The sequence below is a fragment of the Pocillopora damicornis genome, chromosome 6, assembly GCF_964200805.1.
Source record: "Pocillopora damicornis chromosome 6, jaPocDami1.2, whole genome shotgun sequence".
Classification (NCBI taxonomy): Eukaryota; Metazoa; Cnidaria; class Anthozoa; order Scleractinia; family Pocilloporidae; genus Pocillopora; species Pocillopora damicornis.
In genome coordinates this window covers 1,918,582-1,943,372 of record NC_142675.1, presented here as the reverse complement: position 1 = coordinate 1,943,372, position 24,791 = coordinate 1,918,582, and the positions used below count along the sequence as shown (strand labels likewise).

Sequence of the window (24,791 nt, the reverse complement as noted above, 5' to 3'; positions counted from 1 at the left end):
GGTTCCCTCGGTGCTGTTTTCAAACCTATTTAACTCAGATATCGGGTATTCTGTTTCGCATTATTTTTGGGACGATGTTATTCGTTTTCTACCCTAACATCAGTATGCATATTCTCCACACTGTTCTCTATACATTTTCTAAGGTGCTGACAAGGAGAATTTATCCAACAATCAAGACCTTCTTTAGTTGGTGATCATTTCCTTTATTCTCATGACCTTGATGTGGGATTCAAGGGTGATATTGTGGGGAGAGATTAGATGCTGGTCACTCTTTGGGGTCAAAAGGTTAAGATACATCATTTGCAAAACAACAACTTGGTTTCTTTTAGCCATAATAAACCAAAACTTTTGAATACAGTGAACAAAACAAAAACAAAAAAAGGAAAAACAAGCTGTCCAGAAGACAGTTTATCAAGACAAATCTCAACTGATGTTATTCATTTGCAGAATAAAATAGACTAGTATTTGAGAGGCTTTGTCAGATTCGGTTTTTTTATGTTTCAAGCTTTTCAACTGAAAAAATGAAAGAGCATACTATGCACAGTATTCATCAAAGCTGGGTGACTGAAAAAATAATGTAATGAGGACTAACTCCCATTAAGTAGCTCCCCCCCCCCATGATAACCTCTGCACTCAAGTTACTCTCCCCCCCCCAATTCTGAAAACCCTGTAAATTGATACTCCATGAGCCCTTCCCCCCCCCTCCTTAGGGAAGTGCTTATTATGGCATTAACTGTAGATCCATGGATATTAATCAAAACCAACAGGTCACTGTTGTTAATTTACACAAGGGTTCCTTGAGAGGGGATCCCTTTGGGGGTCAACTCTGTCAGTTTTTTCAGTTGTAACTTTCTCAGTTCTTCCTCTGATGGTAACAAAGGAGGCAGATCATTTCCAACAAATTCCACAATGCCCATCTTGGCCATATCTCTCTTTCGTGGTGGTATTTTGTATACTCGTGTGTAACCATTCACTTGATTTTCATATCGTGGTAAGAGATGCCCAAACACCTTTGGTATCAAATTTTTCTTCTGTTAAAAAAAGGATGACAGCATTAAAGACCATCACAGTATTTGATACAATTCTTCGGCAAATGTATTCATCCAATGAATTAAAAACCAAATGAATAAAGGGTGTAAATTTCTAAAGCACCTGTAGTGTTATCAACTGAGTTGAAAACATAAATTGACCACTGTTAAGAGTGTAAAGGCTGACATTTAGAGTGTTAGCCCTTTGTCAGAGCGATTGAAAAAGAATTAAAAACCACTTTGTAAAGCACTGTAAACAGACACCATATCAATGAACAGAGAAGCTTGCAATGCTTTTTAGTTACCAGTTTGTTTCCAGCATTTCTAGACCATTTCAAGTTTTTTTTCTGCAACACTGTAACATGTTAAAGGTCTAACAGCCCTATGTTAAGTGTAAATTAGAGACACATACTGTAATCCAACTGTTAATTGTTTCTTCATCTCCCACTTTAGCAAGATCAATCATCTGAAATTAAAATTTGATACAAGTTACTCACATACCCCATTTGCTATGAGCAACAACAAAAAACACTACTTGGGTCCAGAGGTGCATTTGGCCCCATTCACCATAGACTACAAGCAATCCCTCCTTTCCAGTGAAGTCTCTCACACAAATCCAATAAATCAGCAAAAAAATTGATGCCAAGAGTTCCATGAGGCATTCTAAAGTGAATTTTATTAGGCCTGATTTTTTGTGACTTTATGGGAAAGACTATTGAAGAAAGATGAACTGTTTTTAGTCTAGATTCACCAAGTCCAACTTGAACTTCAAAACTTATGCCTGCATGGTTGCAGTTTTTCCTCTTGGTTTTCTTGCTGCCCTATGCAATATTTTGATCCTGAGATGTTAAATGAGCTCTTTAGTTCACCCTTCATTCCCGAGATCTCATTAATAATTCTCCTTACTGTCTATACAATTTTAATTATGGTAATTTGGATAATTTCCCAATTGATATTTTTCTTTATTCTCATTGCTTCTCTGAGAGATATTGTATTGAAATTGTAAGGAGAAATTCTCTCTTGGTCACTCATGGGAGTCAAAGGGTTAAGAGATATCCGCATGCTCTTGAATACTCTTAACATACCGCGAAAGACATGGGTGTCTGCCAAAGATATACACTTTGAGAAATACTTTGTTTGAATGATCAGAGACAGAAATAATTGCAAGATTAGCGAGCTTTCATAGACCCCATGGAGGAAAAAAACACACACACATCACAGTAAAATGGGAGAATTGAGGAGAACCTGGAGATTGACAAAGTTTCATTTCCCTGGTATTCACATTATGTACCGCGTGGATACCTACTCTTTCAGCAACTCGTGATAGATCATGGCATTTGTTGAGCGTTGTCTCTATCCTTTCATATTGCACAAGTGCAGTGATGAGTTTTTTATAAATATGCTTTCTCTTTTCCTTATTCTTCGGCTTAAATTTCAGCAGATTCTCCAATGGCCGTGTCCTAATGGCCGCCATCTTGAAAACTTGAAAACTCAGCCAGCGCATTCTATTTTCAATAAATCCGCTGGGCATACAAAACGTGATCATCAAATTGCTGAGCAGCCAGGCGATTTCCACACGACAAAGATGGCTTCCATGTTACTGAGAGTAGCCGGTGAAGGAACATTCCTTAGATCTCTGGTTCCATGCGTGAATTTAATACCCGTGCGTTTTAGGGTGCGAAGAAAAATGCCATCAAAGATAAGAAACAACCCTTTTGTTCAAAGACGCACGGATTTCATTAAAAAACTTGTGTTAGCTCTGGTACAACACGAACGGATTCAAACTACAGATTGGAAGGCTCAGCAGTTGAAGAAATATGCCGAACTGGTAAGGGTAAATGTAGTGCGTTTAATTAGGTGTGATTTTAACCATTTCTTAGGATTGGTTAAGTTTGACTTTTCGAGGTTACCGCATTTCCCACCCCACTCTACTCCCCCATCTCAGTTTCCATTTTCTCCCCACCCCTGCTGTATAACCCTAGCCTGCAATGATTGAACCCAGGTTCAGTTCATTGGTTCTCCAGGGGTCAGTGAATCAACCAATTGGATCATCATGTCTCCCACAGCAGCACTTTAGACAAGACCAACATTTAAATTCTCCTCAGTGAGAGTGAGTGAGATTAAAGGGAATGATCACCAACCTAAGAAGCTTTGATTGATAAAAAAATTCTCCCTATCAGTACCAGAGAAAATGTATGGAGGAGAGTGTGGATGTTGATGTCAGGATGTGAGGGGGTGAAAGCCTTAAAGAAAAGCTTATCAAACTATTGTGTCACTGTAGGACTTGAGTGTGGTTCCACATTAAGTAAAATAGAATTAATTTTTTATGTTCTTTCTTTTAGATCTTTATAATGTGATAAAATACCTTCCAACATTAGGATACTGGTGCTAAATCAATAGTTTTAGTATTACTTATTATTTATTATTATTGAGTTGTTGTTTTTTTTGGTGTGTTGTTTTTAGCTTGTCATGTTGTCACTGAGACGTCGTCCACCACCTGATCTGGACATGATTGAGGATGGGTTTGTTCTTACTGAGGAAGAATCTGAGCAAAGAAGGCTCACAAGGCGCATTATCAATAGAAGAAGCAAAAAAGTGATTCTACCTGTACCAGAGCTAAGTGAAGAAGAGTATGTTCAAAGATGCAAAGAAGAGGCTTCAAATATGTTGCTTGGGGTGAGAAAGAAAATATTCAATCTGTTTGTTTATTTTGTAAAGCAGTACAGGTATTTCAGTGCTAAAATCCTGGAGTTTTGTTTCTTCTTCCTTCTTCTGATGTCCAACTGTTTTAGTCCAAAAGTGACCAACAAAAGAATTATTTTTTCTTGTGACTTGTCTGCTTGATATTGTATCAATTTTGTAGGAGAGACTCTTGTCTTGGCATTCATGAGAATAAAAGGGTGAACAGGTTTAAGCTTGAAATGAAGATTTAATGGCCAAGCAGACAGTGCACTGGACTCTGGTTCTTGCACTCAAAATTTGAGTACTGGCTGTGTCAATGTGTTGTGTTTCCAGGAAAGACTATGATTTCACTGATAGATGGCTTATGGTTGTTTCTATCCTAGTGTGAAGCTTTGCATTCTTTAACCCTTTCACTCCTAAGATCTCATTAGTAATTCTCCTTACTGTCTACCTTGCAATTTTTATGATGTAAGCTATGAGAATTTGGTATTGGATCAACTAATAATCCCTTGATTGATATTTTTCTTTATTCTCACTACTTGTCTGCTTGATATTGTATTGTTATTGTAAGGAGAAATTCTGCTTTGGTCACTCATGGGAGTGAAAGGCTCTCAGTACCCAGAAGCTTCAATTAGTGGTCTCTTAACTTGTTCTTATCAGGATTGTATTTCTTTTTAACAGAACGAAGAGGCACTAGAAAAACTCTACACAACACTGAAGGAACGATATCAAGAAAGATATGGCAATTTTGTGACAATTCAAACAATTCCCAACCCTCCCCACTCCCCTTACCCAAACATGGCATATGTTGAGTTAGTGGGGAACTCCCTACCCCCACTCCCCAGGTTGCCTGTGGTCAAGGGAGGGAATTGGGTTGTTTACAACAGAGATGATTATGAAGATGATAACAAGACTGTGGTGAAGAATTTCTTCAAGTGGATGGAACGAAGGAAAGTAATAAAAGAAAATGTAAAATCAAGGAAAAGACAATAAACAGGTGTAAATATAATAAAAACAAATATTTTGACATATTGTATGTGAGTGGCTTTAAAACATCCAAAATAAAACATCTGGATGGAAGTAGATCATGTGCCTTTGATTGTGAAAAAGCTGATAATAGAGTGTTACCCTCAACATTGGTAATGTGGCACAATAAAATGATAGTCAGTTGACACTTCGATAATTTTCTTTGAGTTTCCTTGTTGCAATTCATGTAATTCTGCTGAAGTTAGCCAGCTGTAATGAAAAAGCAGTATGTTACAGTATTGGTCATTGATAAAAAGATGTCAAAAATATTTCTACTGTGGGTCTGAATTATTTTCTAGTTATCACCAGTAAAGTGTTCGGACTTGCCTTGTGCATAGCAGGGAAATGAGATTGCAATTTTTGCTTTCACCTCACACTTTCTCGACACATATCATCATGTATACAGCCATGCAGGTCCCCTCCAATGACATTAGGGTCCTTAAGCAGTCAGGACGGCAACGCCAAGGAAGACTTTGATTAAAAAATAAATTTCTACCTTTAATTAGAAGTTCAAAATAGCTGCATGTGTTCACCATCTCATGCGGCGCCACACCTCAACTTCAGTGTAACATATAAAAGAAGCGTTGAGTTCCAAATAGAAATTAAAGTAATTTGCCGTCGCGGTTTCGGTTCGCAGACGACGCAAATTGTGGTGATTCACGTTGTTGTTTTGCGTAGGATGGCTAAGAAATGTACAAAGTTTTAAAACGCAGGTGCTGAGCTATTGTTCTGCCAATTAGATCTTTTGTTTTTCCATGTCTTCGTTGCCGTTGCCGTTGTCGTCGTGGTTTGCTTAAGGTCCCCAATTTTGGAGCTAACACCCTCCCTTTTGCAAAAAGAGATATTGAAGTTAATGCAACTGCATCATACATTTGAATTGGCCAAATATTCAGCATGGTGATATTTTCACGATCATTTCATGTGGCTCTCATTTGGCTTATTAGATTTTGGAGAAAGGGTGTAATTGTGGTGCAGGTTTGGTAAGGGTCATTTCAAATTAATGTGTTTTTTTCTCAAATGAGTTGATATTGTACATAGGCTACTGTAAACAGTTTCTAAAGCTAACATGCAAACATTAGCCCCTTGTCAGGGAGATGATGAAGGGCTAACACTCAAAATGGCAGCCTTAGAAACTCATTAGGGAGGCCAATTTCCATTAGCAACTCAGTCTATAAAACCAAATTATCTTGTTATTTGTTTGGCGGCCAGATTTAAAGATGGCAGCTCATGATAACCTGCTCACTTGGCCAGGAGTAAGAATACTTGTGATGAGATACCACAAATCACTGATCATAAAAAGTTTCATGTTATTTTATTTCAAGTGACTGGGAAATAAGAATCAGATTTTGTAATTTTGAATGCAGCGATGCATGCGTATGTACATAGCGTTGCCTAGCGTTGAATTCACAAAATTCTGAGACTGGAAACATATGGTGAATTTAACATGGGCAAGAATGATTCGTTCCTTTTAAAAGAAAGTGTTTCAGAAATGTCACACGAAAATACGACAAATTTAAGACGTGGAGTTTTATCCTGTCAACCAGCTGAACAAACCCGCAATTAATTTGAATTGTTGATTTCAACATTAGAGTGCTTTTTAATCGAGCGATGTCGAACAAAAACTAAAGTGATTACAAAAGCTAATCAGAACAAGGCAAATTAACGCAAGGAGCCAAAGAAAAGGCAAAGTAAAAACAAATCAACTGCATAAAGCGCGGGAAAACGCGGGTGACCGTGGTGCGATTGGTTTTAGGTTTTGAATCTGATTGGTTGAGAGAGTGGCACGAGTTTTCTGGACCAATCACAGAGCGTAGTAAAGCAAAACCAATGCAATTCCGGCTCACTTTCGACACAATTAAAAATTGCCCACTTTAACAAGAACTATTTTGCCTTTTCTTATTTCAGAATACTTCTTAAAGTACTACAACAATTTTTTAAAAAAAAAATATTTCTAAATTTAAGAAATCTCTTTTTTTGTATTACAAACTACGTCAGCTAACCCAGGCAATGTAACTTGTTTTCCAAAAAGCTATATACAACGCGATTGCTTCAACCTAACCTAAAAACTTGACACGAACATAGCGCTTATCTTATACAACGTACGGAATAAGTTAAATTGCTTTAATACAATTACGTATACTCGTTAATAACTTAATAAAATATTAAATTTATCTTTGAGATAACAATAAAACTTCAGATATCTTAGCCTGCGAGTAGCTCCTCATTTTAAGCGTAGTAAGGCACGCTTTTCTCCGCTCACGGGAAGATTGAGAAGAGTCGGGGAGAGTCTGGCACTTATGCTCCAGGCTTTATACTTTCCGGCGGGCGAAGAAATGCATGTACCGAAGCACGAGTAACGAGGGCTTTCTCGTAGGCTAATGATATCTATAAACTCTCTTAGAAAACAATTTCATCCGATTTTGTACATTACTAAAATAAGATTTTTCTCAATTATTTTAAATTTTGTTGTTAATTTTAAATAAAATGAATCAAAAAGTTACTTTTTCAAAGGAAAAGAATCCACCTGTCCGTGATTGGCTGAAAAAAAGTTGACGCCCTTTTACAACCAAATGAAGTGGTAATAAAGATCAACCATGATTGGTCGCGCAGATTTTCGCGCGCTTTCTTGCGCTTGCCGCCCTTGATGTTATGTTGTCGGCAAAATACTTGATTGGCTCATAAAAATAATTTATTCTAAGTTTTCTATCTACTTTTATAATTATAACTATTCTTAAAGCAAATGGGAATGAAAAAAAAAATTGTCTTGGACTTCGCTTTCGTTTCCTCTGACAACAAGAAGAAAGTGATCAATTTTTGAAGTTTGCGGTTCGCTAGGGCTTAAGTTGAGCTAGGGCTTTCCAAAAATCTTGTGGAAAGATTTCTTGACTTCACGACGGAAACTAAGAAGTTATAGCTTCTATTTGAGTATTTGAGTGGCGTTTAGAGTGAAAGATTCACTGTCCATTTACAGTTTCCCCACTTAACTTACCCAAGAAACTGTGGGACTTTAGACTGATACGGAGACGGAGCCCGCGATATTTCCTCACAGCGCGGCCTCGCCTTGCGCAAACTCTTTTTGTGTAGTAAGATTATCGATTCCTAACTCAGTTAGAGCACTCTTGATGCTTGGGTCGGTGACTTGGTTGTCGGACTGTAAGCGACCTGATATCAAAAGAATAAAAAACATTATGTTTGATAGGTCCACGTTAAATGTGGTTAATTTGAATAAAGAGAGATTTTGTTCGTTTATCGCGGGCGTGGAAGTTACACGAGGACTCGAACCAGATACTCTGAAATATCACAACTAGATGACCTGTCAACTAAGTCGCACAGAACTCTTTAGTGAGAGCGTTTTTCCACTGAGAGTCGTACAACCAAACCACAGTAATCAAAACAGCCAATCAGAAGAAAAAATATATCACGATCAGCCAATGAGAACTCACGATAAAACACGGAAACTGCTTGAGGCGCGGGAAATCGCAAGTGACCAAGCTGTGATTGGTTGAGGGAACGGCGGGAGTTTTCTGGACGAACCACATAGCGAATCGCATAGTGATTAGTTGTTAGTACCACATAAACCGCGAATTCAAGAAAGAAACAGTACTAGAAGGTTAAAGGTTAAAGCTGCAAGACAACAGCAACAAGCAAAGAAAATTATGTAATTAAACGGCACGATCCTCGCAGAGGAGTGAAGAAGCGCGGGAGGTTTTTATTTCGCGACCCGACCCAAACCTCTCTTGAGGGGTCTGGGTTTGACCTCTGTCCATGTCAACCTCTCTCGTTTTATCTCTCAGGCGCTACTGTAAGTATCGCTCCGTTTAACTGACCAAATACCTGGAATAGAGTAGATCAGAAAACAGAAAACAAAAACAGCGAAAGACGCTTGTTCTGCAGGCTGTTGCAGCTTTAGTGAGCTAGTGAAAAGTGCCAAACTTTTTAGTGATGTGTGATCTGGGACATTAGTATCACACGATAAGCATTGATTCAAACGAAGTAGTTGCAGACTCGAATGATACCTCATAAAAATAAATTGAACCAGAGGCCTACCTTGTGTATTGGGGACATTTTCAGCGTCGTGTGCGCGCCAACTATTTAAGGACCTACTTCGAAGGTTCCTCGTGGGCCTAAATACGAGGATGTAGACCTTGGGTCCAAAAATACACAGTAACAGAGTTGTGGCGTTCAAAGTCGTATTGATTGCAAGTGTTATGGTAGCGTAGTCTTTGTTCACGCCTATTTGTACGGGAAGAAACGCCACCCAAATGATGCAAGTTGTGTACATGGCAAATCCGATGTATCTGGCTTCGTTGAAGTTCGCTGGCGTTTTACGCGTTCTAAAGGCGTAGAATGTACAAAGAATGATAATCAAGACGTTGTACGTCAGTGCGAAAACCAAATCGTAATCTTGAATGTTGCATATTAGTAAAACGTCTTTATTTGTTGGGTAGGCAAGGATTGTTTCTGGAGGCCATTTTACTAGACCAATGACTGAGAACACAATGTCGATACTGACAAAAACTGTCAGTATTGCAATCTGTGACGCTGGATTGATGAAGAGAGGAGGTTTCGTGGATCGATTGCTCCTGTCGAAAATTCTTGCGATTCGATTGGTTCGGATGAGAATGGAAGCATAACATACACAAAACGAGAATCCCAGGCCAAACCGCTGGATGGCGCAAATGGAGGGCGAAGGCTCGGCCAACATGAAAAACGAAAATGTATAACAAGACAACAAGCCGAAGAGTAATGTGCATGACAGTTCCCTTCCGGAGGCTTTCACCAGAGGGGTGTCGTTGTTGATGAGGAATAGGGTCCCAACAAATATTGTGCACATGATGCCGAGGCCAGAAAATAACATGACCATAACTATCCAGCTTCCGGCAATGTTACGTCGAGGTAGTGGTTCACAGCCGTTCCTCTTGGCATTAGGCCGTTGTCCTTTTTGGCACAGTTTACAACTTGTCTCATCTGCGGATTGAAAGCAACGTATGCCTGAGTAATAGGACCATGATTAACAAGATCGGGTCAGATTCAAATATCTCCCCTCTCATAATATAGCCTCGTCTCTCTATTTTCGTCGTAAAAATATCGATGTTTTAAAACGTGAATATGGACTGAGCGAGCGACAGAGATCTCGGGCTTTTCTCGGTTACCAGGCTAAAAACAAATTTCCTGTATTTGAATATTCAAACCGATCACTGCGATAAAATCTCGGTCTCCGATCTGAAATAACCTATTTGGAATTTCCCCGCTCACCAAGCAAACCCAGTCCAAGGGCCATTTTGGTGAGGACCTTACTTTGCAGGTAGGCAAAATGGAAAGACAAGTTGAGATAGAATACCATCAAGGAAACAAGGAAAAGTATAAAATCAAGTAAACAACGGTTTCCTGTATCATTTGTTTCAAATCTTAATAATTTTATGTGAGGGCGTTCTATAGCGATACGACCCTCATTCTCCAGAGCCTTGTTTTAACAATGTTTGGTTAAATCACCAAATGGTAAAGCTCATTTATTTTGTGCTAATAGATATGTATCATGCCCTACAAATACAGTCACATTGAGCTTACAAATGTATTGTAAACTCAAATAACGATTTTAACTCAAAAATAAAGAATAATGTAAAAGACACCTAAACTGACGGAAAGACAGACAGAAAGACGAACGATTAAAAGACAGGCTGTCAGACAAATGACAAAAAACAAACATGCATAAAAACAGACATACAATCAGGCAGACAGACAGACCATCAGACAGATAGACAGTTGGGCAGACACACAGTCAGACCGACAGTCAGACCATCATACAGGTTGGCAATAAAACTATCACACAAGTAGATTGTCAGACAGATCATAAGACACACAGAGAGACCATCAGACAGACACACAGTCAGACACAGACCTAAAGACTATCAGAAAGACCATCAGACGGACAGACACACAGACTATCAGACAGACATACAGACAGACCTAAAGACCATCGGACACACAGACATCAGACCGACAGATACACAGACTATCATACAGACATACAGACAGACCTAAAGACCATCAGACACACGGACCATCAGACGGACAGACACAGACGATCAGACAGATAGACAGACCTAAAGACCATCAGATACACGGACCATCAGACGGACAAACACACAGACTATCAGACAGACATACAGACAGACCTGAAGACCATCAGACCGACAGACCTAAAAACCATCAGACAGGCAAACAGACATACAAATAGACAAAAATATAAACAAACACAGACCAATCACGTGGTGATTACCTTCTACATAATAATCCTCCGCACAGCGTTCGCAGTTCCAGCAACAAGATCCCTCCTTGTCAAAAATTTTTCGATACCCGGCCTCGCACGGTGAACTGCAATCTGACAAAGGAATCGTACTATTTTTGCCTCCTTGAAAAAGCCTCGTTGCGTTGTACAGCTTCCCATTCCAGGACGCAACTTTTCTGTATCGACTGCGTTCCAGGCGATAAATGTCGTATCGCCCGGGACCATTGCCGTTCTCATCAAAACTTACGGCGCCTGTCACTCCAGTAAAAGTCAAGTTAAAAAGCTCATCGCGCAGGTTTTTGCGTTCGAATTCTTTTAACATTCTTTGGCAAAGACCGTTCTGTGCTTCACACATGCGTTTGTACATCTTGTCCAAACCATATGCAAAAGCGTACACGGCGTCAATGAGAAAAGGCACTTTATCATCGATACGCACATCGCTTGCTGCCAGGGAATAGTTTTCAGAACAGGAACTTTCATTGTTTTGTAGTCTGCAGCCAAACTTCATCTCCCAAAACTCATCAAACCAGGGATTCACCTTGGTCCTGTTTGTGCCTGGTTTAAGAGAAGTAAAGTAGTTTTTGAACTTTGGATCAAGGGCTTCCGTCAGACTAATAGTTATGGCGCCTTCTGCATATTTTTCTAGGCCTTTGATGGTCTTCTTTCTTGTTCCCCAGTAGTCGCTTGCCACCCATATGAAATGCTGGGCCCTGTTCTGCCTCTTCACCTCTCTGAGAAGCCTTCTTGCGTCTGTATCGGTACAAAACAAAATCACTCCACGGACTTGCTCATGTCTTCCAAAATCTGTTATGATGTCTTTTATTTGCATCTCGTTGTTGGAGCCTTCGATCTTATACGAACCCGCGATGCAAATATTTGCGGCTTTTGCTCCGTTCGAAAACTCTCGGATTCCTCGTTCACCATAAATCCCCTCGGAGTGGACTGTGAATACGGAAGTCCACTTCAATCCCCGGACAACATCGACCATTGCCCGGGCTTGGTAATTATCAGGGGGAACAGTTCGCATGAAAAAGTCGTACTTTGTTTTGTCACTGAGGTCAGGCGTGGTCGATGCGTAGCTTATCTGAGGCAGTTTGAAAAGCCGCAAAAGGTTCGCAACTTGAATAGAAACGGAGCTTGATGCCGCACCGACAACCCCAGCTAATATTTTGTTTTTCTTTGACGCCTGCGAAGCAGACGTAATCCCTGCTTCACAAATGGTCTTAGATTGCGACTCCATGACAAACTCGAGCGATTCTTCTAGCGCCTTTGTGTACCAATCGCAAGTGTCATAGGCAGACATACTGAGAGTTATGTTTGGAAGAAGATTGGGGTTTCGATTGATTTGATCTACAGCAAAGATCATAGCTTCCAAACGGTGAAATCCCCGTTCTATGTTGAGAGTGCCACATTTAGGAGGACCATTTTTGCTGACGTTTCTTGCATGGATTGGGAAAAGACCTCCAATGACTATATCTGGTTCGATTTCTGGCGGTGGAAATGTAGCCCTAACGCGATGCGTTCGCTCACTTGATCCATCGTGATGAGTCAGGTTTTTAGAAGGAGCAGCCAGGCTTGATAACGACAGAAGAAACAAAGTAATGTTAACGAACCATGTAAAGATGTTTTTGTTGACACATCGACGAGAAGGAAACCCGTTGAAGTTTGGAAGCATAGCAGTATGCAACACGACTAAATTCGAGCAAAGAGGTCTTGTTTCTGTTTAGTTCATATTTTTGTTGCTGCTCGTCCAAACTGGTCGGCGTTTCATTGAAACGCAAATCAGCTCTGTTTTATTTGGACGCTGAAGACAAAATCACCTAAAAAGAGAAGAAAACAAACATCATTAGACAGCTAGATCTTCACAATTACGCTGTCTCTGGAAGGTGTCGAAAAGTACGTGAGTATTAAAATAACAAAATAACTTGCTTAAGTTAATCAAGGTCGAAGTTATTTCTGAGACAATGGACGGGAAAGGATTTTACTTTAAAGAATCCGAAATGTGGTTGGGGCGACTATATAATGTTAAGTAATAGCAAGCCAAAACAAGCTTTAAGAGATTTCAAATGCCGGAAACTTGGGCATGAAAATTTAGGTCCTAAAATCGATTTGATGTCTTAAATTCTACTCTAGCTACTAACCCAGGCTGCTGACCCTTCTGTGATCAGTAGATCAATTAAAACCATCACTGGCGTTAAGTAGGTAAAAAAGGTTAACTTACATCGATCAGCAGCAAGTATGAGAGCTTTAAATGCTGATTACCATTCAGCTAAAGACTTAAGCCACACGGCATAAATCAAAACATGCCAAATAATTAAAGCAGGAGTACCTTGCGAAAGCGCTAAATTTCACTACTGTCGACTGGAATGTTATCGATAACCGATCGTCTGTATTTGGGATTGCTCCTCAGCCTTGACCTTATTTCGTGCGCTGAAAATTCAAAAGCTTATCCGCATCTTTGAAGTTTAAGGTCACAGAGATTTAGTTTTTGTCTGCCAATTGTAATGCCTGACATTTAATTTGAGAGCAATGAATTCTCCTTTCGAGCTGTTTGGGTTATCACTGAAAGTTTTCAACGCGCTAAGACGAAAAATGCAATCAAGAGAGCTATAATAATCTTACCACCTTCAATCTTTAACTGGGGGTTTTACCTGAAGTACACATCATGAATTGTAAATAAGGTCTTTCCGAAGAGAGCTTGTTTGTCCAATGTAACCTCAAGTTAAATTCTGTCAACACAACATCATCTGTAACGCTTTCGTTTGTAAATAATGTTCAAGATTGCAATATCCAGGGAACACGATAAAGTTGCCGGTCTAAAAAGGCATTTGATAGTTCTTTGAGAGAGGTGATTTGCAGAGAAATCAGCGCATTCCTCGTCTTTTGCATTGATGCAAAGTAAACTTGTTTACGACGCATGGAAATTTTGGGTTACATCTGATAGCGACCAAAGTTCAGAATAAAAGATTTCAAAACAAAAAGATCACTGAGACAGAAAGAAAACAATAACCTTACTAATTTCCGCCGAGATTGTACGGAATCTTAATGAGTAACTAACTTGTTTACCCAGTAGATTAATTTTTGCAAGTTTAGCTGCTGTTGTAATGATTGATCGCTTTTCTACGATGTTTACATGGCTTCTACGAGTACAGAGAATGTGAAACTTCTCAATGGCAGTGTAATGTAACAGCAAACAAGACGATGGATTTCAGTTATGACATTAATTTTCGAAATTCGATAGGAACAGTTTCAACTGAGCTCGCTCTGAAACCAATTAACAATTTCAAAGATAACTTTATCGTTTTTTACCGCAGCATAGACTTTTTTTTAATCCAAACCAAAATCAATGAGCACGCGATTAAATGAAAATTGCATCGTAGTAAAAAATCGTTTTGAAAATGACGCAAAATTAGCAAAGAACTTAACTGAAAAGTTTGTGAGCAAAAGTTTTCAAGGGCAAAAAGGTTTACTTCATAGATCTTGAAAACAACCCCTCGTATTTCTCGTGTCGAACATGTCGCGGCTAATATAGGTGACTACAGTACGTAGCTGTTACGGCCTTTCATATTTTAATTTATTGATGAAAATTAATCACAACTTGGACAAAAAGCGGAATAATTTTGCATTGCATCTAAGATTTCAGGTGTTCAAGTTCCGCTTTCGTCTATGAATTTACCAAAGAAATACTATAACCGAGAATTGCACTCGAATTAAAACATTGTGTGATTTCAACACTTGAAATCGAAATTTCAACACTTGAAATCGAAATTTCATGATAAGTTGAAGAAACGAAATTTGGCTTCAGATAACTACTTGTTTATTTGATTTGTTCTTGTCCCAAATCCTGTTTACCGATAAACTCAGCAGGGATGATATATAATAAACATTTTAGTAGGTTGTAAACACAGACATCAATATTCCAAGCGTATTAAGACTTTGCCAGATCTGGAGATTAGAAAATCCATTTAGCCACTAAAAAACAACCTAAAATAATTTGCATATGCCGGAAAGTGACACTTTTCCGAGAATCATTTAAATTTAACGAGTCGATAGGAGTTATTTTGAGGAAGATCGGACACAAATTTGGCTTGTTTTTTGTGGCAACGAAGTTATTTCAATATGATAGGGCAATAAAAGGGAACAAAGCTAGTTGAAATAATTCTTTTCTTTCGTCCCAATTTTGTTATTTTCGTAACGTGACTTCACCGGAGTATAACACTTGAAGATTTCAGTTGAAAGTCAACTGAAAAAACACCGAACATTCGCACATGTCCTAGAAAACAACTCTTTCAATATTGAAATTTGGTCTTAGAGAACTTACTTAGTTTCAGATCCCGAAATCCACGAAAGTTTTCCACTGAAGAAACTAAACTTTGGTAAACAGCAAACTCTTCTACGTGCTAGTAAAACTTTGCGGTTCGGCGCTACACCTGCGGTCGCCGATATTGGACTTGTTGGTTGAGATATCGAGACCCGCAGGTCAGGCACTGGAAGCATAACTTTACATACACATCATTTCCACACGTGATTTTAAGACGTTAGAAGTGTGACCTCGCTATACTTTCGATATCCGTTTTCTTATGCTGAATGGCAAGACATTTGAGTAAAGTGGCTTTTTGTCGCCTTACAGTTAAATCTGATCTCATCACTTTACAGAAAGGAAAAATTCTTAGTTGCTGATATTGTAAAATCGATTGCCTTTTTAGCTAGCGAACAATTTTCAAACAAGCGTATCAGCCATTTTAATAGGTAAGAAAAATCCTGTCAAACCGGCCCTGCGTCATGTTAAATGCTTTCAGTCACCCGATCAAATTCTCGTATCTGTCTTAAACCCAAGTTGATCGAGATGGAAAACAAGGCTTGCGTGATTCTTAGAAAAGAAAACCTCTTCAACGTTCCCAAGAAGCCCACAAAAGCCAGAAGAAACCAAATTTACAAAATCATTTCTCTGTCGACGACGCGGAAAAAGTTACGTTGAAATAGACATGAAACAACCATAAAAACTTGCCTCGGCAGCTTAATTTTGCAATGTCAGATTTCGCCCACTTCTTGTCACGTTTTCTCTGTCTTCACTACAGGATGACCAGGAGCAAAATGAAACATTTCAGCGGAACCAAGGTGTTTGAAGCTGCGAAAAGGAAATTTGTCAAAAACACGTGCAGAAATCAACATCAAATTGTTATTGCATTTTCGAACGATTCAGCACTTGGACCCGGAAATAGAAAACTTTTGATTTTAGACGTGTCTATGCACAGTACAACAGAAAACGTAATTGAATTAAGCTCACCGGCAGAAGTTACGGTTATTGCATTTCACTACGAGTATGACAGAAATGTACCTTCACAGGCACTTGTGCGGAGCTCAGAGATAAAATCTGATCCCCAGATATTGGCTTAACTTCAGAGACAGTAACTTCAGCTTGCTACGTATTCCGCTTATTAAGGTTGCATACAGGTATATGTACCACTCGTGTTACAGATTTGCCCTTGTTGACCCAGAGCTGTTGACTGATCTTTTTAACACGAGCGAAATAGAGCTGTTTTCTTTTTTCTTAGAAATGTAGATATCTGTAGGTAAACAACTAAGCGTGTTTCTTTAAGATCGTGCGACCGCCTTCATTGTCTCGAGGTTAAGACCGGAAAAAGACGAGATAAAGGTTCGAGAAAATACTTTTCCAAATTTGAACAAACTTCCTCAATTTCTCACAATATTTTGGGAAACTTCAAAATGAAATTCGGCTTTCGAAAGCTTGCTCGAAAGTGCCCTACTTTACAAACCAGCTTTCTTCAGCACGTAGGAACTTAAATCCAAATTTTCTTTCTAAAGGTAATTTCAGCACACGTTAAAAAAAAAAAAAATCGCTCGCAAAACACTACAAAATAGTAACCTTACAAGGTATAAATAAGCTTAGATTTACCAAAATTTACGAAGATGAACAGAAAACAGAGAAAACGAAGAAAAAAAAAAAAAAACAAACATTGGTAAATAATATAACTTGATTCATTCCTTCATTGGATGGAAAGAGCTCAGTGATATGTCTTCGTATTATATAGTTTTTACGCTTGTAAATTTTCCTAGAATTTTATTCGTGCAAAAGGAACCTCCTGAAGCAAAATATGAGATAAAAACTTTTGTTAGACATTTCATTTTGTGTTAAGAGCTGTTCAGCTAAGCACGTGCTGTTTTCTCCATTGCTGGGAATTCCAGGGTTCTGATTGGTTTAAAAGCACGTTGATTTTTTTTTTTTAATTCCATCAATTTTCAATTTCCTTTAGAACAAAATAATTTGGTAAATTAGCTAATGCCAGTTCACAATATATTTTTGTTGGATTCAAGCCATATTTATGAGCCACACAATAATCGACGTTAAATTAATCTGTGCTGACTTCTCTCTGAGTCAATGCTTTCGACAAAACGAAATGATTTTGCGAAAAATGACCACACAAAGCTTTACCAAATCATATTTGCCAAAATTTCAAGAAATTTGGTACAGTTCCAATATTTTTCAGAGAAAAACACGGAAGTATCTTTTAAATCTTTAAGGTCGGATCTGTTTCTGCTTTCATTTATTAAACCCAGTTTTGCATATGTCATATTTAAATTTACAAATTTGTGTTTTGGCTTGATTGATTTGGTGTGAAATTTAATTTGGCCTCAGCATCTTTTTTCTTTTCTTTTCATTTTCAACCAGATCATTTTGTCTCCATCAATACGAGGCACAGACCAACAAATTTTCTGTGGGAAAAGTAAATAAAAAAATCCCATTTCTGTCCCTCCTGGGTGTGCTTCACAAACTCAGGATCATTTTGAATGAAGATTCGTTGATCCAATTTTTAAACCACACATCAAAAAGGTATAACAGTTTATCGACGAAGTTAACCACAATGAAAACGAATCATACAATTGATAACCTACCGAAAAATATACTGGAATTCTTTCCTTTAGTCTTCACTAGCCCAGAGGGCAAACAATTCGCCATTTGCGTTTCGTGGGAGAATCTCCTTCTGGCCATTCATCAAAGGCGGTGACATTGGCTTCTCGAGCTCACTGTTTACAGATTAGATGCGCTGCCCACAACTTTCATTAAAAACCTCTATTTACGACGTCGCATATGAAAGGTTTGTTTTAGTTGTCAGCTTAAGGGCGCAAAAAACCGCCCTTTAAGATGAGAGGAACTAATTTTTATGGTCGACAGTACGACTGACGTGAGCAAGATGTAAACAACTTTCTGATGATGCCGGGCAATTCAGAACGCGTTTGACTGACTTCTTGCTTTAAAATGAAACTGCGAGAATCGCGATTCGATTTTAACTGACAATAAAAGAGAGGTACTCCGCCTTTAATGGTATTTTAAAGATTCAATAAGAGCGATCAACTTTTTGTACCAACTTCAAAAAAAGTCGCGGGCGGTGTTTCATTAGTTTTGTGCTCAAAAGCTTTCTTTCCAAATCACCCCTCCCAAAATATCCCGTAGTAGTTTTCAAATTAACCAGCTACCATTTCGCGTTGTTTGGACTCCTCATACTCAATACTATTTAAAGAAAATTGAACAATTTCGGTAACCTCCGTCATGTATTGACAACTCGCAATTAGGAAGTAATTCGTCGCATGCAAACAAACCTCGAAGGTTGCCGCCTCGAAAATCAATCGCAAGTTCAAGTAAAGCGTTTTGCTCAGGAACTAAGAGTAAGCTATTAATTCTGAAAAATTTCTTAAAACCACGCAATAGAAGAGTTTTAGCTTGGAGATTCAGTGTTAAATAAAACAAGAAACTTCCTCGTTAATGAAGAAAGAAAAAGGTTTCCTATTGACATATTCAAATGGTATTGATTGATACCGAATGAAGAGTGGAAACTTGACAGCTGGTTCAATTTCGTGATTTCCATTTCAAAGCAAAACGCTGAGAACAAACAAAAATGAAAATAAAATGCACCATAAATTATATTTGTATATAAGGGAAGAAAAGAGTGGTCCATGATTAGAAGATAATATTATTTTGATCAGTTGTTCATACAGAACTTGTTGAACCATTGGACTGGACCAACGAGATAAAACGAGGTTCAACATAAAATTATTCTCGTTGCTCTCATAACGTAGCCACAGGAGGAAAGTTTGTTAATCACTAATTCATGAGTGAAATTGGTGCATAAATTACATTAGTATATTAAAGAAGGCCGGGGTTTTTTCAAAACCAAAACCGTCGAAATTAGAAATGTACCTCCTCTGTGCCTCACAGTTGTAAAATGGCGTTGCCTTATTCGATAACACCTTCCCTCATTTAAGTTAAGTCTCTAAAGCAAGATAAAAATTCTCTCTACCTTCTAAAAATGCACGGGTTAAAATTGCTCGTAAAATTGTGTATGACAAATCGTCCTGTCAATAATATAATTTGAACTGACAATTAAAACCAGCCGCAGGTTTGGTTACAGCAACGGGATAATTTACGTGTTTTAAAGCTGAAGTTTCGAGTGTTTGCCTTAAGCATCACATGACTGACCGAGTTTCATCATATAGAAATGGTTGATAATCTTACAGACCGGTATACGGTCAAGTCGCCCGAGAGTCATCTCGCCCGAAGTCATGTCGCCCGAAACCTGAGTCATCTTGCCCGAAATTTTAGTTATGTCGCCCGAAAAAAAAAGTCAAGTCGCCCGAAGAAACAAATACTACAAAGATCAGAATTTCAGACTGTTAATAGGCAATAACGTCGAGAAATTTTTATCACTAAAGCGCTCTTTGTTTCCGACAACACCATGAAGATTCTTAGAGCGTTGTTCATTCCTAACAACAAAGGGAAACGTTGTTCGTTTCCAACAACAAAATGCAGCGTTGTTCGTTTGGTATGTAATCGTTTCTTACTCCCGGACGTTTCGTAAGCTTGAGAAACTCTTTCTTGGTTTCTAACGATACCATGAAGACTTTGACTACACAGAAATCGATCATATGTTCGGAATTGAAATATGTTTGTCAAAGGTGAAGGCAAAGTGAAGCGTTCTCCGTTTCAAACAAAAACCTGAAGCGTTGTTCGTTTGGTACGTACTCATTTCCTACTCATGGACATTTCGTAGGCTTGAGAAACTTTTTCTTGGTTTCTAACAAAGCCATGAAGACTTTGACTACACAGAAATCGATCATATGGTCAAAAAGGCCATATGATCGACCGTAATCGTCGCACTGTAGGGCTTGGTGACGTGGTCTAACTTCATCATCACACTCAATGCAAGGATGAATGCTCATTTTGATCAGTTCGTATTCGTATTGTAGTTAGCTTTACCCTATTCATATATACTTTGATCGAATCAAAATATAAATGCGACCGCCAGAGGAAACAGAACACAACTACATAATTTTTGCCTATTCTGATCCTAAGGGAAATGATGCTATCAGACTACTTCTGTGAAAAAAGTCACAAGCATAAACAATAGACTGTTATCTTAAAAATATCACACTTACCTTACGCAAGGCAACAAGTTAATTTTACTTGTATGTTACTCGTTTTACCTTTTACCGACTTGTCGAACGCGACAATCGAAATTCGTTTACCAGGTGTTTTCATCTGTTATTGTCAAGAAAGCCACAAATAGACACAACAGAACTTTATTTGTATGTTTCACTGCATCCATGCATTTGTTGTTATAGAAACGAACAACGCTTCCCTCTGTTGTTAGAAACGAACAACGTTTTCAGAGTTGTCACTCAAACATATTTCAATTCTGACCATACAATCGATTTCTGTGTAGTCAAAGTCTTCATAGCATTTTAAAAAACAAGAAAGAGTTTCCCAAGCTTACGAAATGTCCGTGAGTAAGAAACGAGTACGTACCAAACGAACAACCCTTTAAGAATCTTCATGTTGTTGTCGGAAACAAAGAGCGCTTTAGTGATAAAAAAAATTGTCAACGTTATTGCTTATTAACAGTCTGAAATTCTGATCTTCTCAATATTTGTTTTTTCGGGCGACATAACTAAATTTCGGGCAACATGACTCAGGGTTCGGGCGACATAACTTCGGGCGAGATGACTCTCGGGCGACTTGACCGGTTACCTACAGACCCTGCTCTGTTTGGTAAGTAGCTATTTACCAGAGTAACCTGCTTTGGATCTCATAAGTAAGGAAAGTAAAAACCAAATGAAAAAGTAAGATTTTAAGCTGTTACCTAACAGCATAATTTCTTACAGTTAGTATATTTAAATATAGTTTTTTATATAATTACTAAAATATCATAATTATACAGACCCAGATAGCGGCATAAAATCATACAGTATGTAGACCAACATATTCAAATATTATGTTATTACATAATTATAGCGGAGCTCGCAGAGCGTAGCCCCATAATTATACAAAATAGTGGTAACCCATCAAGCCGAAAAAATTTGGATGTACGACCATACGACCGTACAAGGCGCTACTTTTAGCATGCGTGGTCAACAGTACCGCGCGCACACCAACGCCATGGCTTTTTCCAGTAGTCCAGTGGTCAGTGCACTGGGCTCCGAGTCGGACGACCCGGGTTCTACTCCTGGCCGGGGCAAGGCGTTGTGCCCTTGAAACGTGCGGGAAAACCAAAATGCGAGCTCCGCTTTTAGGCTTGGCTAAATTTATATATCATTCCCAAAATATATGAGGAATGGGGATAGAAAGCCACAGGAAGGGATTCTTAGGAGGACTGGGAGGGATATAGTATCTCCTCTCCCAAGGCCCCCTCATTTTACACTTCCTTGCTCAACTGATGACAAGATTCTGAGCAACTGCCCACCTACCCCTCCCCTAACTCAAAGACAGTCAACTGATAACAACTTAGGGTTAATGTTTGGTTAAGGGAGGGGTAGTTACTCAGTTGCTCAGACACTGTCATTGATCCAAATTTGTTAATCGTGTTGGCGTAACAGGTAGTCTTTGTGTCATCAAATCTTCAATGGTTCAGGAGAGAATAGCTTTTTGTACGTAGTTGATTGTTCATTTGGTATTCACTCATAATAATTCAGAATCTACCTACTGGTATAGTTGTACTACAAAAGTTCCTTGCTGGCAAATTCCAGCAAACCTTGTCCCATTAGGCAATACCGACGCCATTCATCTAAGCACACTGCTCCGAGCTTGTCATAGAAATCTCTTGCAATTTTGTTCCAGTAAAGAACACCCCAGTCCACTCTGGCACAACCCTTCTCAACAGCAATCTGAAATAAGGAAAAATGATCAGTGGTCTTTACTTTTAACCCACTACACAGGTATCTCTTCTATCACCAAGATATAAAGCTTAGCAACATGGCTCTCTACATTTTACCAAAACAAGAAATATATTAAAAAAAAAAAAAAATTTAACTTACTTGAGCCACTCGTCTCAACAATTCTTTTCCAATTCCTTTTCCTGTCAAAAAAATTAAACTGAACATGTCTTTAGGTGCTAATTATCAGGTAACAAATACTCTATGCGTACCCCTATAAGTGGTCCAAGCCCAGACTTGTATTTGTCATGGCAAAGGAATAAAATTTGAAAATTAAAATTGCAGTGAGTCACTTATCTGGCAACCTGTGTTTGCCAATTTTGTGTTAACCCTTTGACTCCCAAGATCTGATTGTAAATTCTCCCCCCTAGCTGCTTCACAAATTCTTGTAAATTAGTTATGAGAATTTCATGTTAGATCAAGATAAAAACTTCTATCTGATAAATTTGAATATTCTCATTAGCTGTCTGCTTGATATAATGGTGGGATATCAAAGGGAGAAGATTCATGTTGATCACTTCTGGGAGTTAAAGGGTTAAGCTGTATCACTTAATCAAATAGTAAGGGCGTTTATGGTCTTTTCCACATTGAAGGAAGATAAACATTTCATGGCTGGAATACCACCTAATCTTTCTTTGTCTTCTCTCCCAGTGTATTTAATTTTAAAAATTGTCTACACCTTCACCTTGATGTAATTCAATTTAAAATAAGAAATTGATGGCCAGTAAGTACAGAGATGTGACCCATCAGGCAAAAATTTGAACAAAGTGCTCTTTTCTTTCTTTCAAGAAGATTTACAACCCCAAAAATGGTGAACAAAGAAACCCTAAGCATTATGCTAGGAATAAAAAAAACAGGGAATCAACTTGATAAAAGAGTTCACCTCTAAAAGCTGACATAAAGGTCTTGCAAATAGAGAGATCGGCCATCCCAAGTGGAATAAATGTTGAAAAATAATGCATAACCAACAGCCTTTTTCCTTGGTAAGCTGCAGTTCTTTTCTTCACTGGGGTTCACCTCTTCTGCTATCAGACAGCTGAACCATGGTGTTTCTCCAAAACCATCCCTTCGTATTTCTGCAAGATAGACAAAATGTTCAAAAATTCTTTGTTTCTATAACTAAGTTAGTGCAATCTGTGAAGTAATGACATATCTGTTGCCTCAATGTGTGAACTGAATAATTTAATACAAATTATTTGGTAATCTATCAGTCTTGAAAAACTCAAAAAAAATAATCAGGAGAGCGTGTAATTGTGTCTGGCCTTGATACCTTAATTCACTCCTTCGTGATTCTTGATTTCCTCAGATACACAATAAATCTCATTTGACCAGACTGTAAATTTTTAGAAGGTCTCTTCATAACCCTTTACACCTAACATCAGTATGTATTTTCTCCCCACTATTTGCTATACATTTCCTCAGGTGTTGATAAGATGAATTTGTTTAGAAATGAAGATCCTCTCTGTTTGGTGATCATTTTTGTTTTTCTTGTTACATCAATGTTTTATTCAGGGCTAATATTGTGAGGAGAAATTTCATGCTGGTCAGTTTTAGAGGTGAAAGGGTTTAAAGTCCTGTAAAGCTTATTTTTCATCAGATTATCATTTCTTAATAATTTCTGAGGGGGGTCAGCAGAGGAGTCATAAGGGATCAGCTGGTGGGGAAGAGTGGGTAAGTTTTCTTTTGTTTTTGCAGCTTTTTTAACCCCTCAATCACAGAGAAATCAAAGACTAGCATCTAATTTCTCCTCACAGTATTACCCCTGAATCAAACACTAAGGTCATGAGAATTAAGGAAATGATCACATACTAAACAAGCTCTTGATTGTTAAACAAATTCTCTTTCTCAGCGCCTTAGGAAACGAAGAAGGAATATGCATACTGATCACGTTTGAGTGTGGAGAGTTTCTGTGCACGTTGTGGATCTTACCTTCCTCAGTAAGTTTAACTCTTGATTCTGGTTGCTTCTCAAATACAGCTAAGTCCTATGTAAGAAGAAGAATTTAACGTGCTCGTTCAAAAGCAAAATTATATTTATGTGTCCTGAAGAATCTCAGAATCTTAGCAACCTCAGCGCATCAAATTAACGATTTCTTTTTTTACCGTTATCATTCGCAAAATTTCTCGAACATCCTCTGTTGTCGCCATACGCACTTGCCATGTTGCCATTCTCGAACAGTCACAAATCACACCAAGAATGCTGAAAATACCAACTGTACAAACTGAAAAACCTTATTGATCGAATGCAAAATGCTTCCGTGTCTGTGCCTCTTCACTCGCAATTGCTGGTGAGTATATAACTCGTTCCCAGGTGTTTCTCATACAAAGATGGCCCTTCACAACATTCCCCTTAACTTTTTATGCGAAGAATGATTGGGTGGGCTTTTTTTCTCAAGAAGCGTGTTCAAGATGATAAGGTCTTTTCATGTCCTCGTAAACTACTTCTTTTTCAATTGAACATGACTTGTACTTGAAGAACTGAACTAAATGTGATTCACGCACTTTTTTTTGCCTGGGTGATGAATTTCCAGCCATTGGACT

The 24,791-nt window shown here is 38.4% G+C and overlaps 4 protein-coding genes across 10 annotated transcripts; 1 reads left to right on the top strand and 3 right to left on the bottom strand.

Moving 5' to 3' along the window:
- Window positions 1-464: 464 nt before the first annotated feature.
- Window positions 465-2,536, bottom strand: LOC113679531 (uncharacterized). The gene is made up of 3 exons (XM_089209988.1): window positions 2,335-2,536; window positions 1,441-1,494; window positions 465-1,031 (listed from the first exon to the last, which is right to left on the bottom strand). The coding sequence occupies exons 1-3, from the start codon at window positions 2,530-2,532 to the stop codon at window positions 783-785; spliced, it is 501 nt and encodes a 166-aa protein (XP_089066114.1). The 5' UTR covers window positions 2,533-2,536; the 3' UTR covers window positions 465-782.
- A 41-nt stretch (window positions 2,537-2,577) lies between these two features.
- Window positions 2,578-4,879, top strand: LOC113679128 (uncharacterized). The gene is made up of 3 exons (XM_027196111.2): window positions 2,578-2,856; window positions 3,492-3,704; window positions 4,392-4,879. The coding sequence occupies exons 1-3, from the start codon at window positions 2,614-2,616 to the stop codon at window positions 4,701-4,703; spliced, it is 768 nt and encodes a 255-aa protein (XP_027051912.2). The 5' UTR covers window positions 2,578-2,613; the 3' UTR covers window positions 4,704-4,879.
- Window positions 4,880-6,026: 1,147 nt separating this feature from the next.
- LOC113678909 (metabotropic glutamate receptor 3) lies at window positions 6,027-18,388 on the bottom strand. Of its 7 annotated transcripts, none has more exons than XM_089209978.1 (5): window positions 17,941-18,388; window positions 16,034-16,153; window positions 11,017-12,845; window positions 8,784-9,704; window positions 6,027-7,898 (listed from the first exon to the last, which is right to left on the bottom strand). In XM_089209978.1, exons 3-5 carry the CDS (start codon window positions 12,698-12,700, stop codon window positions 7,780-7,782), a joined length of 2,724 nt encoding a protein of 907 aa, XP_089066104.1. In that variant the 5' UTR covers window positions 12,701-12,845; window positions 16,034-16,153; window positions 17,941-18,388; the 3' UTR covers window positions 6,027-7,779. The 7 variants fall into 7 exon arrangements, with proteins under 7 accessions (XP_089066104.1, XP_089066102.1, XP_089066103.1 ...); XM_089209976.1 differs by lacking the exon at window positions 17,941-18,388 and adding an exon at window positions 16,313-16,487; XM_089209977.1 differs by lacking the exon at window positions 17,941-18,388 and adding an exon at window positions 16,364-16,463.
- Window positions 18,389-21,155: 2,767 nt separating this feature from the next.
- LOC113679737 (thialysine N-epsilon-acetyltransferase) lies at window positions 21,156-24,536 on the bottom strand. Its single transcript, XM_027196738.2, is given in 6 exon segments — window positions 21,156-22,203; window positions 22,354-22,394; window positions 23,135-23,145; window positions 23,147-23,327; window positions 24,181-24,235; window positions 24,354-24,536. Coding segments are annotated over 6 exon segments (522 nt in total). The 5' UTR covers window positions 24,420-24,536; the 3' UTR covers window positions 21,156-22,035.
- Window positions 24,537-24,791: the final 255 nt, after the last annotated feature.

Excerpts from the sequence above, each read along its gene's own strand:
- LOC113679531 (XM_089209988.1), bottom strand. The coding sequence starts at position 2,532 with ATGCGCTGGCTGAGTTTTCAAGTTTTCAAGATGGCGGCCATTAGGACA. Across the intron at positions 1,495-2,334 it reads TATCACGAGTTGCTGAAAGA|ATGATTGATCTTGCTAAAGT; the intron begins GTAGGTATCCAC and ends TTTTAATTTCAG. Across the intron at positions 1,032-1,440 it reads CAATTAACAGTTGGATTACA|AAGAAAAATTTGATACCAAA; the intron begins GTATGTGTCTCT and ends TTTTTTTAACAG.
- LOC113679128 (XM_027196111.2), top strand. The coding sequence starts at position 2,614 with ATGGCTTCCATGTTACTGAGAGTAGCCGGTGAAGGAACATTCCTTAGA. Across the intron at positions 2,857-3,491 it reads TGAAGAAATATGCCGAACTG|CTTGTCATGTTGTCACTGAG; the intron begins GTAAGGGTAAAT and ends TGTTGTTTTTAG. Across the intron at positions 3,705-4,391 it reads CTTCAAATATGTTGCTTGGG|AACGAAGAGGCACTAGAAAA; the intron begins GTGAGAAAGAAA and ends TCTTTTTAACAG.
- LOC113678909 (XM_089209978.1), bottom strand. The coding sequence starts at position 12,700 with ATGCTTCCAAACTTCAACGGGTTTCCTTCTCGTCGATGTGTCAACAAA. Across the intron at positions 9,705-11,016 it reads GGAGGATTATTATGTAGAAG|ATGAGACAAGTTGTAAACTG; the intron begins GTAATCACCACG and ends TTCAATCCGCAG. Across the intron at positions 7,899-8,783 it reads AAATGTCCCCAATACACAAG|GTCGCTTACAGTCCGACAAC; the intron begins GTAGGCCTCTGG and ends TTTTGATATCAG.